At 37.5% G+C, this 18,623-nt stretch overlaps 1 protein-coding gene across 1 annotated transcript; it reads right to left on the reverse strand.

Moving 5' to 3' along the window:
* Nucleotides 1–378: 378 nt before the first annotated feature.
* On the reverse strand, nucleotides 379–16,130 carry LOC121429991 (homeobox protein Hox-A3-like). Its single transcript, XM_041627260.1, has 4 exons — nucleotides 15,263–16,130; nucleotides 10,591–11,204; nucleotides 9,852–9,903; nucleotides 379–1,104 (listed from the first exon to the last, which is right to left on the reverse strand). The coding sequence occupies exons 1-4, from the start codon at nucleotides 15,765–15,767 to the stop codon at nucleotides 674–676; spliced, it is 1,602 nt and encodes a 533-aa protein (XP_041483194.1). The 5' UTR covers nucleotides 15,768–16,130; the 3' UTR covers nucleotides 379–673.
* Between the last annotated feature and the right edge of the window lie 2,493 nt (nucleotides 16,131–18,623).

Below are 18,623 nucleotides of genomic sequence, written 5' to 3' on the forward strand. Positions count from 1 at the left end.
AGGTCTATGCTAGAATATTATTGATTTACAAGCATTTGAAAATAGATAATCTAGTGGTTAACAACGATTAAAAGAGCTAAACAAATCTCAAGTGGAACTTCACACATAGAAAAGAAAGTCGCGCTCCATCATTCTTTAACGTGCGGTAGTCATGTAGCTTGAAACATTAAATTTAAAGGCATGGTCACACCGCCCGAGCGGTGTTGGAGCTGAGAGAAAAAAAATCATCACCGCTCGCTACCGTTCACCATTTTCGATTTCGATTTTTTTTTTTTCGTTTTCGATTTTTCCCCAAATTTTGTGAGCGAAATTCGATCCTCTCTCCCTACCCTTCCACGACAGTTGAGCCCCAACAACGCTCGGGCGGTGTGACCAGGCTTTAACAATGGTGGCGCTAGACGACGAAACTCTCGGTCATCACGATGTTATGGGAACAAACTTTTGACCAATCAGAGAAGCGTATTTCGTCGACGATCGTCACGGCGTGAATCAACTGCAACAGAAGTTTAGAGTCAACTTATGCGAGAATATGAAGAGCAATAGTGATATAGGGCAAATATTGATAAGTGCAAGCACTGGCTGTCATGGCTGTCTCCATCGAGATGATGATTTATCTGCCCTTTGCCTACAATTGTCCTTTTCAGTGCTGGTGTAGTTACCTTCCTGGCAAACACTACGGTGTGATGAACGCCTGGAGCCCGAGAGCGGCGGCATGTTGGCGGGCCTTCAGCCGAAGATCCGCTATACTCGAGCTCTTGCTCGAGCTGGTCACCGAGGATGCGCCTCTAGCCAACATCGAACCCATGAGCGTGGCGAGCGGGAAGGCGTAGGGAGGCGGTGGGAAGAACATGAACGGTGGAGCGTGAGCGAGGAGGGATGGTGGCGGGAGCGGGGCATGGGGTGCGGCGGTCGCCGGGAGGGCCCGTGTTGGAGAGAGGGGAGATGCGATGGAGGACGGAGAGGAGGGGGAAGGGGCGGAGGGGGCTTTGATGTTGAGTTGAAGTTGTTCTTGAACGCGTTCGAACGGCATTCGTAGTGAGCCCATGCTGAGGTATGGGGCGACACGGCACGTGTCGACCGATGTGCTGTTTCCAATCGGAGTACCTGAAACGATAGTTAAATTGAAATCATGTTTTAAAGCGGTTGTCGATACAGTTATACCGATTGGGATGAATTTTGTTTCATAAAATTAGAGCCAATGTATTAAATCAATTCGGTCAATGGACCAGTGGATTAGTCTTCTGACTTTGAAACAGAGGGTCTTGGGTTCGAATCCCAGCCATGGCGTAATTTCCTTCAGCAAGAAATTTATCCACATTGTGCTGCACTAAACCCAGGTGAGGTGAATGGGTACCCGATAGGAAGAAATTCTTTGAATTCTTGAGCGCCTATAGGCAGCCATACTAAAGCCGGGGTAATGATATTAGCAGGGCCCGCTGGGAGGAGAATTTTCAGAACTGAAGTGGCTTCCCTGGGTAAATAATTATAACTCTATTATCATTCGGTTGAAATCATGCAAGTCATAGTATAATGCAAAATTTAACAATAATGAATAAAAAAAAAGACAGGTTATGATATACCTAAAGTAATACTCAATATCAAAAGATAAGGGATGGATCCAAAAGCATGGGCGACGCTGCAGTGGCGGGTACAGGGGAAAGTGATTGCCCCTTTTAAGAAGATTGAGACAAATAAGAAAGAGGAAAATGGAAAAAAAAGCCTGCGATTAATTTTATGAAAAAAAGAAGGAGGAAAGAATACTGAAAAGAGAGAAGAAAGTGCCATTCATTAATAATCATCCATGTTATTACTTAAAGAAACAGTTTATTATACATGTTTAAAAAAATGCACTTGACTTGAGCCATTCAACGTCGTAACTGACTTTCTAACGAGTGAAGTTAAGCATAATGGGTTAACAAGTCCGATGTTAAAGTATAACGCCACCAAAAAATTGGTAGGACCTATAAAGCGCTTATACTGTGCAGCTATTATAGTCTTCAAAGGGCCGACTGCACGAAAGGGTCTTTCCAAGGACCGTCTTTCGTGTCGCCCATCTTTTATGATGCGCTATAAGCGGGGTGTTTCTGAAATTTATGATAAAAAATAGAATTCGTTAGCTTGCTTTTATATATCAAATTTTATTCGATTTCATGAGATATCACATCATTTTATAAACGAATATTTTGTTTACTTTAATGTACAAATAAAATATCATGGTAGATAATTTATTTGAAATGCGTTTCACATGGCGCATCATAAAAAATGGGCGACACGAAAGACGGTCCTTGCAAAAACCCTTTCGTGCAATCGGCCCCAAGACTATACTATCTCATCATCGCCCATCCTTCACATACATTACTGATCCTCATCACTTAGATGTAATCTAAGGATTTAAGCTTGTCACCCACCATCCAATAATCCAAGATTTTCCGCCCCCATTGGGATATACTGACCAAGATGGGGAGATGATGATAGGCGTAAGTAATAGGCGTCAGTCGTGATGATAGCGCGTTGCGTACGCACGAATACGCATGACGCCGCTAACACTAATGTCTTTGTTTAGTGGGCGTGTAAAAAAAAAGACACAATCAGTCGTGGCGTTTTGGGGTACTTGGATGAAAGCATAATATTGAGATCTGAGTCCGTTTATATGTTTTTCTTCGAATGGATTACCAGTAGGAAGGTACAAGACGGTTGTAAGATTTGTGCATTAATATATTATCTTTCTTTCCTCTTACTACAAGCAAAAAGTTGGGTCACTATGTTAAGACCTCGAATACAATACAATACAAGACTGGAACAATCTCCCACCAGGTATAAAAAAAACCCTCAATTCCACACAGTCCTTCAAATCATACCACAAAAGGGAGTAAATTGCACATTGCAGAAAAGCGACATCACATCTAGACGATAGTGTTTCTAGCGATGTCTGGATTACCCCTTTCTGAGATTCGAATGGCTCAGTTTATAATGTTTTTTATTTAAATTGTTTATATATATATATATATATATATATATATATTACTCTCTGTTATGAACTCTTCCCAAGTGAGTCATTTATTTTAATCTTCATATACGTGCCAGCTGATGATTTTTTTTCTGCTAAAATAATTGAAAAATATTTTTTAATGATATAAATCACGGGTCATAATATGCGTTTTGCATGTGTGTTTGTTGTGTTATTTATATCATAACTGACATCAATTATTATACGTCTGTCAGTCTGTGCGTGTGTGTGTGTTTGTTCTAAAATACCGACGAGACATGCTAAATGTGAGCAATTGTCGAAAGCCTGGGCTACTTTTAATATCAGCTAAATTCAATAATGCATGTTCTGTGTTATGAGTGAATCTCCTATTTCCAGATACACTTTTTCTATTATTTGTCTACAAAATGTACCATGTGTATGCATATAGTATGAATTCAATTTGTGAAATAGGGGTTTTTAAATGAGCTGCAAATACGCGCGGAAAGTGATAATACGCAGAATGTTATGCTGTGGACAAACTTTCAGTGGATTATTTTTTTTTTCATAGGCCTGTATTCTGAAGTCGGGTTTAACTTACACTCACGTTTAAAGTTGTGGTTTAAGTATGGGAAGCCAAATGTATCAAAATTTTTATTAAGTTGTTTGTTTCCTATGTTTACTGTGCTCTTTCCTGATTCATTGATGTTGAAGACAATCATCTATTTATACTTCCTACACTATTATGAATGATTTGAGAGCCAAATGGGCTGAAATATGATATTTCTACTGTTAGTGATTATGTAACAATTGGCTGTCCGTACTAAAACCACAACTTTAAACCTGAGTTTAAGTTAAACCTGACTTCAGAATACGGGCCATAGTGTTTAACCAGTGGATGAGTACATGCTAAGTTTCTTAAACGTTGTCACAAAGTTAAGTAGAAAGTATCATCCAAAAGAGGTTGAGAAAACAAAAACGTGTCCAAAAGCATAATATGCAGACTTTTATGGGGCATTTATGTTTTGCGAATATAGGGCCTACTGTACACCCATCCTTAAATCCATGCATATTTTACCCCAACACCTATGCATACAATGAAACTTCTGATTAAAAAAAGACTACACACCCTTATTTAAATCGGATGGTTTTTGTGTAAAAAAAACTAAAAACCGAATTTCAGTGGTTGAATAATGTTAAAAAGCATCAATATCTCCTTTATAACTATATAGGCCTACATCATAGATATGTGATATGCTTTCCCCATGTAGGGCCTACATGATTTAGCAAAATCAGACATGCGTTCATCAACTTGGCCATTCTTGCACTACAAGAGACGCATAAAGTGTCATTACATCAAAGAAAACAATCTTCAAGAAATTTGATTATAAAATATAAAACACAGGGTCCGGCACTCATTCGACTAAATAAGCATCAATTTATTTGACTAACGAACAATTAATAGCCGTCGGGAAAAGCAAATTTTCTCGCCATGACTGAGGGTAAAGGAGAGACAAAAGGAAAAAAGAAACGCGTGCGAGTAACGAGTAAAAGGTAAAAAGGGGAAAGAATTCAGTCACAGACGGGGAATATTGTCACCGAAATATGAGAGGCTGCCACGAAACTAAATGTGTAGCGAGCGGTGATTTGAAAAGGGTGTGCACGCGTTTGTCCGCCATGTTTTCGGGCGTTTTGCTGGCCCCCATCTTGCAAACAGAACGCGACGATCATGTCAAGTGACACGCCCGTTGGGAATTATTGAGCCAAACATATTGTGAGTTTTTCTACAAAATTGAAGAATTTAACGTAAAATGAACGTCCCCTCGGGATACGACTCTAGATTTTCAACATTTACTGTTTATTACATTTCAAATGACAGCATTTGCAAAAATTGATTCGAATGTCACTTATAAACGAGGTAATATTACGTGGCATATCTTAGAAGATTTGATGATAATGAAGAAGAGGATGATAATGATGATGAAGAAGAAAAAGAAAACGAAGAAGGAGAAAGAAAAAGAAGGAGAAAAGGGAGGAAAAAAAGAAAAAAAAAGTAGTAGAAGAAGAAGAAAGAAGGAGAGGAATATAAAGAAGATGAAGGGAAGGAAAACAAAGAAAGGAAAAGGGAAGAAGAAGAGTATGGAGGAGGAAAAGGAAGAAAAAAGAAGATGAAGAAGAAGATGATGACGAATAAGAAGATGAAGAAGAAGATGAGGAAGAATAAGAAGAAGAATAAAAGGAAGAAAGAGAAGAAAAAAGAATAGAAAAAAAAGAAGGGAAAAGGGAAGAAGAGTATAACGGAGGAAGGAGAAATAGAAGAATAAATAAGAAGTAGAAGGAGGAAGAATAAAATAAAATAAGATGATAAGAAAAGGAGGAAAGTAGAAAAAAAATTAGAAGGTAAAAAAAATGAAGAAGTTGTAAGCAGCATAAAATCAGGGTTAAACCAAAATGAGAACAGACATTTTATAAAAGTTATAGGAGAAAATGAAAAACGAAAAAAATGAATATAAAGAGAGGGATGTTATGGAGGCAAATGTTGGGGAAGAATGAGAATATTAAGAAAGGGGAGGAAAAGCAAGAGAAAATGAGAAAGGGGGGAAGGGAATATCAACACAAGAACCTCAGGGAAATCAAGCAATCTGTCTTCTGAAATGTATATATTTAGGACTTTCGATTGATTCGTACTGATTATCAAATTGCCTTCAAAAGCTACCCACGTCATAGTTTCGATTGTATATTAAATAACGATGGAGAGATAATGATTGAAAGGTCATTATCGTCCTAATTTGCTTCTTGTATCTCAAAATAACGCAGAGCGAAAAAGGTCTGTAGCTTTTGATAATATTGTTATTGTTATTATTCAAACTGTTTTATTTCCATTATAACCATCATCATGACTTATATCATTGTCACTATTAGGCATGCCATCATAATTATCATCATCATTATCACAAACTTTTTCAATATCATTATCATCATCATCATCATCATCACAATCAATGAAATACTTCAATATTAAGTAACATTCTGTCCACACACTTGGTTAAAACTTCATCCAATTCACGGTTGTAAACCAATAATGTGCATGATGTGTGCTTTGGGTGAAAACTACACACTATTGGTTGAAAACTACCCATAGTTGGATAAATATGTTAACCAATTGTTGTGTGGAAAGTATGTTGACCAACATTTTTAGAGTATGTCATCATATGACTATCAATATTCTATGAGACTATAGCTTAACTCAAACCGTGTATCAGCTTTTTGAAATGTATTATCATCGCCCCACTTTACGGTTTGTAAACATTTCCATTTATCAATTTGCCCAAGTTAAACACATACGTTGTTTCATTATCGATATCTATTCCAAATGGGGATGTAGAACATCTTAAAATGTCAAAAGATCAATATGTGTTTACTTGCAATAGAAAATATATGGCTAAACCACGACCGTTATGATCAATATCCTCATTGTAAAGTAAAGGACATTCTTCCAGTTTGGCAGTTAAACAGAAACACTAGTACAGACTTTTGATCAAATAACAGTAACTAAACCCGATTTTTTTCTCTCTCTTTCGAATTCCCTGTCGAGTTTAGCTATGCTTTTGTTTAACAAGCTCACTTATGGTGTTAGCCTATACCTCGGGTCATGTGGTTGTCTTTTTTGGAGCACGCGTCGCAATACAATGTAATAATAAGAATGAGAATAACAAGATTAGGTCGACATCACCCTTTTATTAAAGAGCTGTGATTAATAGAGGGGAGAAAGAAGAAAGAAAAACAAATTAGGGCCGATGAGAGAAATAAAAGAGGGGAAACAGAAGAAAACACAAGGAGGTGTGTCGCGACATAAGATGAAAATAACGGTGTCGTAATCTAGTTATCTGTCCAACGGATGACTGCCGGGACACGTTGCCGGAGCGGCGGGCGAGGAGCGCATCAGCATCCCACCCCTTTCCCTCGGAGACGGTGGCGTAATTAGATTAGCAGCAAATTTAATGGTGATATAATGGATGCTTAATTGACACAAAACTCACTTAATCGCCGGGGCAGAGCGCAAATTGATAGAATCAAGGGAGTAAAATAATCCGCACCCGATAAATTGAAACCGTTTTACTTTATTCCTATCTCTCATTTCCGAAACGCTCTTTCTCCTCTTCCCTCTCTTATCTGGCACTCTCCTTTCCTTTCTTGCTCTCTCCTCTTCCCTTACCTCTCCCATACATGGGTCTCTATTTCTCCATCTCTCTCTCTTTATAATCTTTATTCATTTTGTGTATACGATGTCGGGTTCTTTTGTGTGTGTGTGTGCATTCTACTCTCTTTTGATGTGTTTAAACTATCTTATTTCATCCATTATCGTAATATCTCTCTCCCTCTCCATCCCTCTCTTTCTTTCCGTCTCTCTCCCTCTCATCACGACTCTCCCGTTTCTCCGACTTGTAACAAATCTCTCGCGCTGGACCCTCAAAATGAGATTACGACGCACGCGTAACGAGATTATACAATTTGACAAACCAATAAGGCCCCTATTCTGAGACTATTACGCACAGATTAAAGAGCCTCTTAATAAGATCATCAGTAGAAATACCGTATTGTTTTCCAAGATTGAATTTATCAAGCCCCAATAGCTACCAACCCTCAGGGGTTTGGGGCATCGATTTGAAGTAATTTTGTTTAACTGGAATTTCGGTGGCATGTGCCCCCCCCCCATTTTGCTATCAAGTACTTGATATTTTTGCCGAGATTGATCTTACTTAAGCGATATACCCTTTTGCCATTATCATACCACCCCCCCCCCCCCTTCCTTGAAACACTCAAATCGCCTGAGTTCGCATCACATATTGGGACAGATTTAATTTGTATTGGGAAAATCTAATTTATTTCCGTTATCTCTCCTTAGATATTGCAGTAAAGTGATTTCTAGCCCTGCTCTCCATTTTCGTATGATGTTACCTTCAAAATCGAGTTTCAAATCTGAAACTTTGCTTGATCAAAACGAAAAGGGAAATGCTTTTATTATGTTTTCTTTTCAGTAAAAAGTGAAGCATTACATTAATCATAAAAGGGATGGTAAATGCTTTTGATATTATTTTGTTGTACACACTTGAAATGTTGGGCAAGATATACTGTCCATTGTATTGGGTAATGAATGTTGGTAAAAAAAAATTATATTCTGGGCAATTATTATATCCAATTGAGCATATTCATTACCCAACTATTAGTTTTTATTACCAAATTTAGACATTAACCAATAGTTGTGTAGACAGTATGTTACACAGAGTTGGTTAAAAATTTTGCATTTTCGCCCAACTATTTTAAGAGTGAATGCAAATTATCTTGTGTTTTTAAACAACTCTTTATTTAAAAACTTCACAAAGCTGATGAGAGCATGTTGGCTAATTAAATGAAATCCAGAAACGTATCTAAGTGCCGCACATAATATAATGCGTCCCAGAAAAAACGAAACCGAGGTTTAGTGATGATTTATCATAACTTAATCATAAATGAAATAGGCGAATGACCTACCAACGTAAAGCTTAGAATCTCTTCTTTCATCTGATACTACTTAAATGATTCCTCATTCGCGCATGAGTGAGCAAAAACAATCAAATAAGGATGCCAAAAACTCATTTGGTGGGGGTATCTACATTTCAAAAAAAGTCACATGACTAAAAAGTTCAAAAAATGGTCAAGAAGAAAGTCATGATCCTCGAAACAATGCTTGTTTTTCCATTATTTCATTAAATAAACGTGTTTTCACCGGTTTCCCACAGAAGCTTTCGCACGGTAACAAAAGAGTTAATGCATGGCTGATCGTCAACAAAACGGAGCGTCGAGTGAGTTTGAACGCTAGCCTGTATAAAACCTCTTCATTTTTTGAAATTATTGAAATTCAAGCCTTATTTCAAATAACCAGAACATTGTTATTCCTTGACCATTTTCTGTAATCGAGGTATAATTAAAGAGCAGATATTGAACTTTTAAAAATGTGGTTTTCTTTTTAAAACCCACATATGGCCCGCCAAGTGACTTTTTGGAATCCCCTTTTCAAATTGTTTTTGCTCACTCATGCGTGAATAGGAAATAATTTAAGTAATTTCAGATGAAAGAGGAGATTCTTAGCTTTATGACGGTAGGTCATTTGTCTACTGTATTTGTAACTAAGTTATGATAAATCATCGATAAATCTCGGTTTCGTTTTTCCTGGGACGCATAACAGCAACGGAAATGCACACCTGCGAGATGACCTCAAGTCAGGACGCCTATAGTCACCTGACCTGAAGCCATGTTCGTGAACTTATAATTCTATATTTATCCTCTCAGGTGTGCATCTTTCAATTTCCATTTATCCCTGCCAAATACAAAAATCGATTTTCATAAGAGGTTACATTTTTAGCAGGCTCAAGCATGAAAGCGTTTCACTTTTGGGGGATTCGACAAGTTGTCGAATCCGAGAACTGTTTGACTGAGTAATATTGTTACTTTGGTAACTGTAAGATAAAACAGACTTTGTCAAATAAAACGTCGGATAATTCCTTCCATGATTTCCCAGGACTTTTTAAATTTTCACCACACGCCATGTTCTAGACCCTCAAAATCGTTGACTCATTACGCATCTTTAGTTGGAATTGAATTATTTGAAAGTAACTGCATTTTGTAGCCTTTAGAAAGAAAAAAAAAGGCGCTAAGTCATTGATTATAATAATAATAGCTGAATAAAGTAATGATAGAGCAATCAGTTCAAAGGTTTGGCAAACTCGTTCACATTCTATATTTCAAGGCCTTTTTGAATTTTACAAACGGTCTTATGAACTTGGGAAATAGATCATCCTGTTGGCATACATTTTAAACGTAATTATTTTGATTGAGATTCCCTTACCATTGTGGTTCTCCTGCTTCCGGCATTTTGCCCTTCGGTTCTGAAACCACACCTGTGAGCAAAAAAAAACGAAATAAATGAAGTTAACCTTAGACAACTATGTGTGGATTGATATTAAATCAATGTATCAACGAGTCAACTAAAATAAAAATTGATCAATGGTGAAATATATAGTTGTGATACCTGTTTATTTTTCAGGCTGCACTAAGGGGGGGGCATGAGGTCACCACCCGCCTATTATCTTTCACATCGTGAAAAGAAAAGACAAAAGGACGGAGAAAGGGGGAGGAAGAAGAAAAACAAATGTAAAAAAAAACAAGGACTGGACTGTGATACTCTAAAAAAAAACCAAAAAAAGAATATAAAAAAAAGAAAAGCTTTACGACGCGGGAACATTCCTGAAAAAGTGATTGATGATGGGTCTAAAGGACAATTTAAGAAATAAGCGACCATGATATTTACCGATTTTTTTCTGCGCATGCGGGAAAACTACAGCTCCCCCTCTTTAAAATTCCATGACATTATTTATACAGAAATAGTGTCATATTCTGTGAACGGTTGTGTGTCGAAACATGAAGGTTTTGTCGAGGTGTTATGAATGACATATTTCCACCTCATACATTGCTTCTTTTTATCTTTCTTTTAGGGGGCGCGGGAGGGTTATTTGTTCTCTTTCAAAAGTTTTCCAGTGTTGTTTCTCAAGTTTATCATCGACTACCTGAACATGTCATCGACATACCTGCACTCGTGCCTCTGAAAGTCCTAGCTTCCGACTTAGCTCCTCCCTCATGAACGCGTCTGGGTAGTGCGTCTCATCAAATAATTTCTCTAGCTCGCTCAACTGCTCCGCGGTGAAATTCGTCCTGCTTCGCCGTTGTTTCAGCTTCCCTGCCGCCGCTGCAGCCGCAGCGGTCGACGATGGGCTGACTGTTGACATGATTCCCCCAGCCGATACACCGGCAGACGATGTTATCACATCTAACGGCGATATCGAACCGCAGCGATTGTCCGAGTTATGTGTGAGAGGGGAATCGCAAACGACGTCGCTTCCCGCTTTATCGAGTGGGCCGATGCCGTCGTTGATGTTGATCGTTACAGGAATCGACATATCGTCGAAGTTTGGCAGACATTCAGGCGATCGCCGGGTGACGGATAGGGGAGTAGGTAGATCGGGAAGTGGGTTTGGATTCGATCGCGGAAGATTTGGAGACAAAGTATTGACGGGTAGTGTGATATCGTTGTCTGTGACGACTGCCCTACCATCTGGCTGATTTTGCTCTGACGTAACAATGGCTATGCTGTCGGGACTGCGATTCGGTGAACCGGACTCTTTTGACTTTGCGTCATCGTCACCTGTAAAAATGAAAAAAAAAATGAACCTAACTACTGCTGACATAACAAGTATACCTCAATGATAATAATTATACCTCAAAGAACGCAATAATGATATGTATAAATGCATACACCTACACATAATTATACACAAACGCAAACATGAGAATATCAAATTTAGATAAACATGATAAACATGAAAAAGGTAGACAAATTCAGGACATCATATTTGCACAGTCACGTGACTTTTACCGTTTGCGTCAATAAAATGACAGTCTGCCATATAGCATTTCAGAACAAAGAGCATAAAGATGAACCAAAGATGAACCCCAAAAAAAACCCCAAAGAATTTGAAATCGAGAAACTAGTCGTGTGGTTCAGTGGTTAGAGCATTGGACTCATAATAGTAAGGTTGTGAGTTCGAATCCACACTCAAACCCAGCTCTATTTGTATTACTGCCCAATTCTGTGCTGTCATTCTTTTAATTTTTATATTACGATGATTATGTTATATTATGATAAATTACTGTTTGTCAGGTTTTATAAAGTTTTGAATTATTGTATGATATATGTAATTATTGAAATTCAACAGATCCTGAATTAAATTGAAATCCTATTAAAACATCAAGATCCTATAACTGCCAGTTATTATCGGGAATATTTTTTTTATCGAAAGTAAACACGTTATTATTTTCTAAGTTCTAGACCAATTAAATAATTTCTTTAAACAGATTTGACTAGAATAACTAATCAAAGGACACTGACACTTGGGAGTCAATTGACAGTTGTTCTGTGGGAAAACAAACAACCAAAACGCTCATAAAACTCATCAGGATTAAACCAAATCCATATAAAACATTTAAAAATAAACTCGTAATATTTGAATACATAAGTGTAAAAACTGAAGAAAAGCCAATTAAATTTCATGAAAGATTATCATTATCCCAATATCCCAATAAACAGAATTAGTCATGATAAATGGTGAGCAAGGAAAATAATGGCAAATTATTCAACAGATTTTAGAAAATACATACATTTATCATTACCTATGCGAAATGTCACCTGTTTCTCTTTCTCTGAAAACAAATTATTGTGGGCCGAATTCTAGTTTGATTCAGATCAATTAGTCTATTCAGCCAAATTGTGACTAGATTCATTCTCCACACACAAAGACACACCCACACAAACCAAAATCATATATAGACAAAACAAAGACTTTAAATATAAACGCGAATGCGACTTCAGACTTCGACGAATTAGTATTTATATCAATGTAGTTCATCATACTGATAGTCAATTCTTAATTCGTTTTAAATATACCCCACATTTTATTTACGATTTAATATGGACTGATCCCATGCATGTGATGAATATTATTGTTAGTGGAATAAAAGTATATATCTACGTGAAATTTCAATGTTTTCATTTTTTAAATACATATTTTTATTTACTTTTGACTATCTCCTTGCAGTCGTTACATCTTGACTTTTGATCCTCAAAGACACGTGAGTAATACGCGTTTGTCTTACAGACGTAAAATATTGAAAGCAACATTTTCTACGCGTCGCGTAAATTTCCAAATTTCTGAAAATAATCTCGAAAAATAGTTACGTGGCCCTGTTACACTCTTTAAAAGGTTGGGCAAAAATGCCCAATTTTTAAACATCACCATGATCACTGGGCAACATACTGTCCACGCAACTATTGCTTTAAATCTGTCCAAATTGTGTAATACAAACAAATAATTGGGTTAATAAAGTTGCTCAATTGGATAATAATTGCCCAGAACATGTATTTCTTTTAACCAACATACATTACCCAACACAGTGGACAGTACGTACTGTATGTTGCCCAACCTAGTAAGCGTTTTTTTGCGTGTGTGGTTTTTTTTTTGCAAGGGCGGAAATCTCTCCTCAAAGGCAGGGGGACCAGGGGCTGGAAAATTTGACAAACATAAAAAAGGGTTATCACCGGCCCCAACTGACAGGTCATTTCGACCAAAATAAATTTGACAAGCAAAAAAAATAATCCCAAAATAGTCCGAAATACATGTTTTATTCCGATTTTGAATGATGTATTTCTTTCCATCATAAAATAATAAAAATAGTAGGGGGACATTTGATATAGTGTCCCCCTACTATTTTGGGTAGGGGGACGCGTTCCCTCTGTCCACCTTGGATTTCCGCCCATGATTTGTTGACCGGAAAGACATGCAAAAATAATGGATAGTATGGTAAGATGAATCCTCGACCCCGATATGATTCTGATCTTGATATTACTGAAATTATTGAAATTTCCGGGTCATGTCGACCCGCAAATCAGTCCGTTGTGGCCACAACCCGTTTCGAATAAAAATGACCAGTAAACAAGGTTAGATGTGGCACAGATGGGATGAGATTTTCCTCAAAAATTGTCTCATCGGACCTCATCTTTGGGGATTTTTTTACCGAAACAGATTCAGATTGTGTTCATATAGCAGGGGCGTAGATCCATTTTGAGATAAGGGGGGGGGGCAGAAGTGAATAAAAACAATTTAAAAAATATTCAACGCTCCAAATTACAATACTATTTGAACCCAAAGCACGCCGAAAAATTGACAATTTTGTTTGTTTGTTTATTCTTATGCCAACCTTACTTTTATAGCAATCTCCGATGCTTTTTTATAACATATAATTTATTTAAATGCCTATAGGGGACTGCTTTCCGAATAAAGTTAATATAGCAGAGGCGTCGATCCTGGGGGGCAGGGGGGATCGCCCCATCAATGAAAATATTGGTGGGCAAACATCATTTCGCCCCCAAATAACTCCGCATGTGCAAAAATGAAATAAGAATTATTATATAATTGTTATTTAAAATCGTGCTCAAAATGTCCGCTTTTAAGATTGAAATATAAACATTTTCAGCTAGCGATTCGCGCTCGAATCATTTCTATAGCAAAAATCTTTACTTTTCAGGATTAAATAGGTAAATGTTCCGTTTTTAAGTTCTAAGCCTTAAAAGAACTCCCGCTTTAATTTGCAATAATCTTTTGTTGCATTGGATATATATATTTTTCTTTATAAAAAACAAACGTCCATTAAACTATCATTTTTTCAGATCGAAATATCAAAATTTTCAGCTCGCGCTTCGCGCTCGCACCTATTGTTGTTTTAGATACCAATAATCATTGGTACCAAAATGCTTAGATTATCAAGGTTTCAGGTCAGAATATAAACAAATTATTCGGCACTCACATTATCTGTGTAGTAAGATATGTTTCCTCCTCATGAGTTACTACAGTCCTTAACAGGTACCTTTGCCGGATTTCAGGTCAGTATACTAAAAAAATTCAGCTCGCGCTTCGCGCTCGCATTAATTTGTTGATAGAGATATGTGTCTCTTTCTCATATAGGCCTATGTTTGTGTGTGTGTGTGTTTGTTTGTTTTGTTTGATCGAGCGCCTTTGGAACGTTGATTAATGATTTTGCCCCCAATCTGAAAAATGGATCGACGCCCCTGATATTTAAGTTGTTTTCTTCCTGTTTATTACTACAACAAGACAAACAATTTTTATCCTTCATTTTTACAGCCACTGTAGCCACAACTCTTCAAAATTTAAAATCTTTTTTTTTGTTACTGTTTCTTCTCCTACCTTGATATCACTAAAGAAAATCAGAATAAAATATTTATTGGCGACGATCTAGAATTGATGTTCACAATGTGAAAATAATTTTATACAAAAGTCTATCCGGAAATGTTTTATCTTTTATTGAATCACTGCTCAATAAAAACGGCCTTTTCCCAATAAATAATAAAGAAAAATTAAATGGATTCAACTGCAATAATGCCATCGGTTACTGTTACTGACAATTTTCCATTCATCATGGATTCATTTTGTTAGTTTATCACTTCCAAAATATTTTGCTATTTTCTTAATCTTGATTTAATTTAACTTCAATATTAATCTTAGACAACAATGATTATTTACATTGGAGAAAGCAAATGCATTTAGAGGATTCAAGAGAAATAGACTAGAAGTGTAACATGAATTTAACTCGTGAATTAATCAAAGCAACATACGTTGGTAATTTTCTTACCATTTTCGTTCGTCTTTAATCTCTTTGGCTGTGTTTCGTCAAGGGTAAGGTCCGCACCTCTCTTCCGGACGGTGGTCAGCGGGATCGGCTGGAGGCCTGGGTGGGCTAGCGTCCCGTCGCTTCCTCCAAGCACTCCCGTATCACTCAACGCAATTCCCTGCCGCGGCGAACCCAGCTTAGCAAGACCTCCCAGCGACTGACCAAGTGCTGTCAGCCCGCGGCTCCTGGGGAGAAAAGACGCAAGGGTCGTCGATGATGATGAGATTCCGCTGCTCGTCGTCGCATGCCGACCCTTTCGCTGCGTTGCACATGAGCCGGAGGTCGAGGCGAGCGTTCCAGATGTGTTGCTGATGAGACTAAGCCAGGCGCTGCATTTTTGGATGCTAGCTAGGGGTCGACCACGGACGGTGGATGAAGTGGTTGTCGAAGTCGGTGATGACTTCGGTACGAATTTCGCATCCTCCCCTTCGAAAGATTTTTCAACAAACGCTTGTAGTCCCTCCATTGTCCCTCCAAATCCTTTTCTTGAAGTACTCAGATTCAAGTTCAATTCTGATAAGGTTTCACAAGATTTTCCTTCTTTTATTGTTTCTGCAGAATATGATACTGGAATGATGAATTAAGAACCCGACTAAGAGGCTGTGGTACGTTTAAGTTTTTTTTTTCGAGATGACGAGGTGAGTTTTTAAAATAATTATGAAATTATCCACAGTTGTCGTAGATTTACAGCACAATTGGAAGAAAAATGTTGTACAACCATTACTGAGAATAGCAATCGCAAAAACTGGTAAATTCTGAAGCACTGCCGAAAAATAATAGGTTTACATCTACCTAAGATATATGGGATCCAAACTGTGGCGCCTCTGTGGTATGAACCGTGAGGCCGAGATAAGAATGACTCGTTTTTCTGTGTCGCAGCGTTCTTAAATGTTTGCGACCGTGTCTGTAATTACTTGAATAAATGGAATTTGCGCGGTCATTAGCGCATGATCCAAACCAAATCACATTATCGCCGTCTTCATCTTGCAAAACGTATCAGATCTTGACCTTTGTGCCGTGTTTGGGAACACAGCGCGGAGAGATTTCGACGGAGGCGGATACGGCGAGAGATGATCGCGAGATGGGAAGAGAGACAATAAGAGACGGTGGGTGGGAGCGTGAGGAAAGGGGGGGGGGCAGAGAGGGAGATGGGGATCATGAGATGAAGAAGAGAGGGAATGCATGAAAGTGAATTATGAGGGGCTGTCTGAGGGGCAACAGACGAATAGAAAAGGAAAGAAAAGAAAAGAAAAGGAAGGAAGAAAGAAAGAAAGTAAAAAAGGAAGATAGAAAACAAGAAAGAAAGAAAAGAGAGAAAGGAAGAAAGAAAGAATGAAAGAAAGAAAGAAAGAAAGAAAAAAAGAAAGAAAAAAGGAAAAAAAGAAAGAAAGGAAGAGAGTGAGAAAGAAAGAAAAAAAGAAAGGAAGAAAGTGAGAAAGAAAGAAAGAAAGAAAGAAAGAAAGAAAAAAAAGAAAGGAAGAAAGTGAGAAAGAAAGAAAGAAAGTGAAAAGGAAAGAAAGAAAGAAAGAAAGAAAGAAAGAAAGAAAGAAAAGAGAAGAAACAGATTGAGAAACAGAAAGAAAAAGAGAAATAAAGAGAGGAAGGGAAAGAAAATTGTTAAACAAACAAAAGAAGGAAGAGGATGGAGGGATTTATTATGGAGGGGAGGGGGAGAAATGACAAGGGCAAAATGGGGCTGTTCCGAGCAAGGGGCGAGGGCATAAAAACATGATCATGACTGTGGATATTAGAATGATTTCAGAGAATGCGAGAGATGGGGGTGGGGGCTGGCTCACGGTGAATCAAGCATAAACAGTGTAAGATAAGCTGGCTAAGCAAATTATCGCCAATGAGCGGAGAGATTCCGTCTTATGGCACAGCGGAAATAAAATCATCGAAATGTCTTAATTTCAGGATGAAAAAACAAAACTGCAATGTTGGTTGCTTGAATTCGTTTGGGACTTCTCCCCAACCGGCATGTCCCGCAAGGATTAGCGAGTCGTTTAAATGGCAATTGAAAGGCATTATATGGTATGTAATGGGTACGTATTACAAGGCATTCCCGATAGCTGTTATGGCAAAATGCAATGATTCGATCAATTAAAGGCAGTTAAAAGTTTAAATGACGCGCTAGGTTGATCAGGTTAGCGACAGCCAATCATGGCTTCAGGGTCGGAATGACTGACAGAGAAAAAGAAAGGGATAAGAAAGAAGAAATTTGGAAGCCAGGAAAACAAGAATATCTAAAGAGAGTGCACATGGAAAAGACACAGAAATCACAATATTTTTTAATATATATATATATATAATTGTTAAGATATTATCAAGATATAGAGAGTAATGAAATTAGTTACTATATAAACAGTAAAATCACCCCCATCCGAAAGTCTTCCTATCCAACGTTTTCAAACACATTTACCTCAGCACGCACACAGACACCCCCACACACACCCTTACACACGCACTATCTTAAAGGTCAAGTCCACCTCAGAAAAATGTTGATTTGAATCAATAGACAAAAATCAGACAAGCACAATGCTGAAAATTTCATCAAAATCGGATGTAAAATAAGAAAGTTATGACATTTCAAAGTTTCGCTTATTTTTAACAAAATAGTTATATGATCGAGCCAGTTACATCCAAATGAGAGAGTCGATGATGTCACTTACTCACTATTTATTTTGTTTTTTATTGTTTGAATTATACAATATTTCAATTTTTACGAATTTGATGATTAGGACCTCCTTGCCTGAAGCACAAAATGTTGAAATAATGGAATTCCACGTGTTCAGATAGGAATGAAACTTATTTCACATGACAATGACGAGAAAATCAAAATATTTCATATTTCATATAATAAAATACAAAAGAAATAGTGAGTGAGTGATGTCATCAGTTCCCTCATTTGCATACCGACCGAGATGTGCATATAACTGTTTTGTGAAATGAAGCGAAACTTAAAAATGTCATAACTTTCTTATTTTACATCCGATTTTCATGAAATTTTCAGTGTTATGCTTGTTGAATTTTTCTCTTTTTATTCAAATCAAGTTTTTGTTAGGGCGGACTTGTCCTTTAATGGTGTATTAATCTAGGACATGTTTTTTGAGAATGTTATCTTACTACCTAACCGAGGACCTTTGTGTCAGTGTGAATCTGGTTAAGAGAAGTTCGTACAACACAACCGAGGACATTATCATGCCATCATGAATCGAAGATTGCTTAACCAGGTCCATTGCTTAACCATGGACATGGCTTAACTCTGGTAGCTCCATGACTATACCAATACTAAAACAAGGTCTATATGACAAGTGGTAAATCA

The sequence above is a fragment of the Lytechinus variegatus genome, chromosome 16 (genome assembly GCF_018143015.1).
Source record: "Lytechinus variegatus isolate NC3 chromosome 16, Lvar_3.0, whole genome shotgun sequence".
NCBI classification, from domain to species: Eukaryota; Metazoa; Echinodermata; class Echinoidea; order Temnopleuroida; family Toxopneustidae; genus Lytechinus; species Lytechinus variegatus.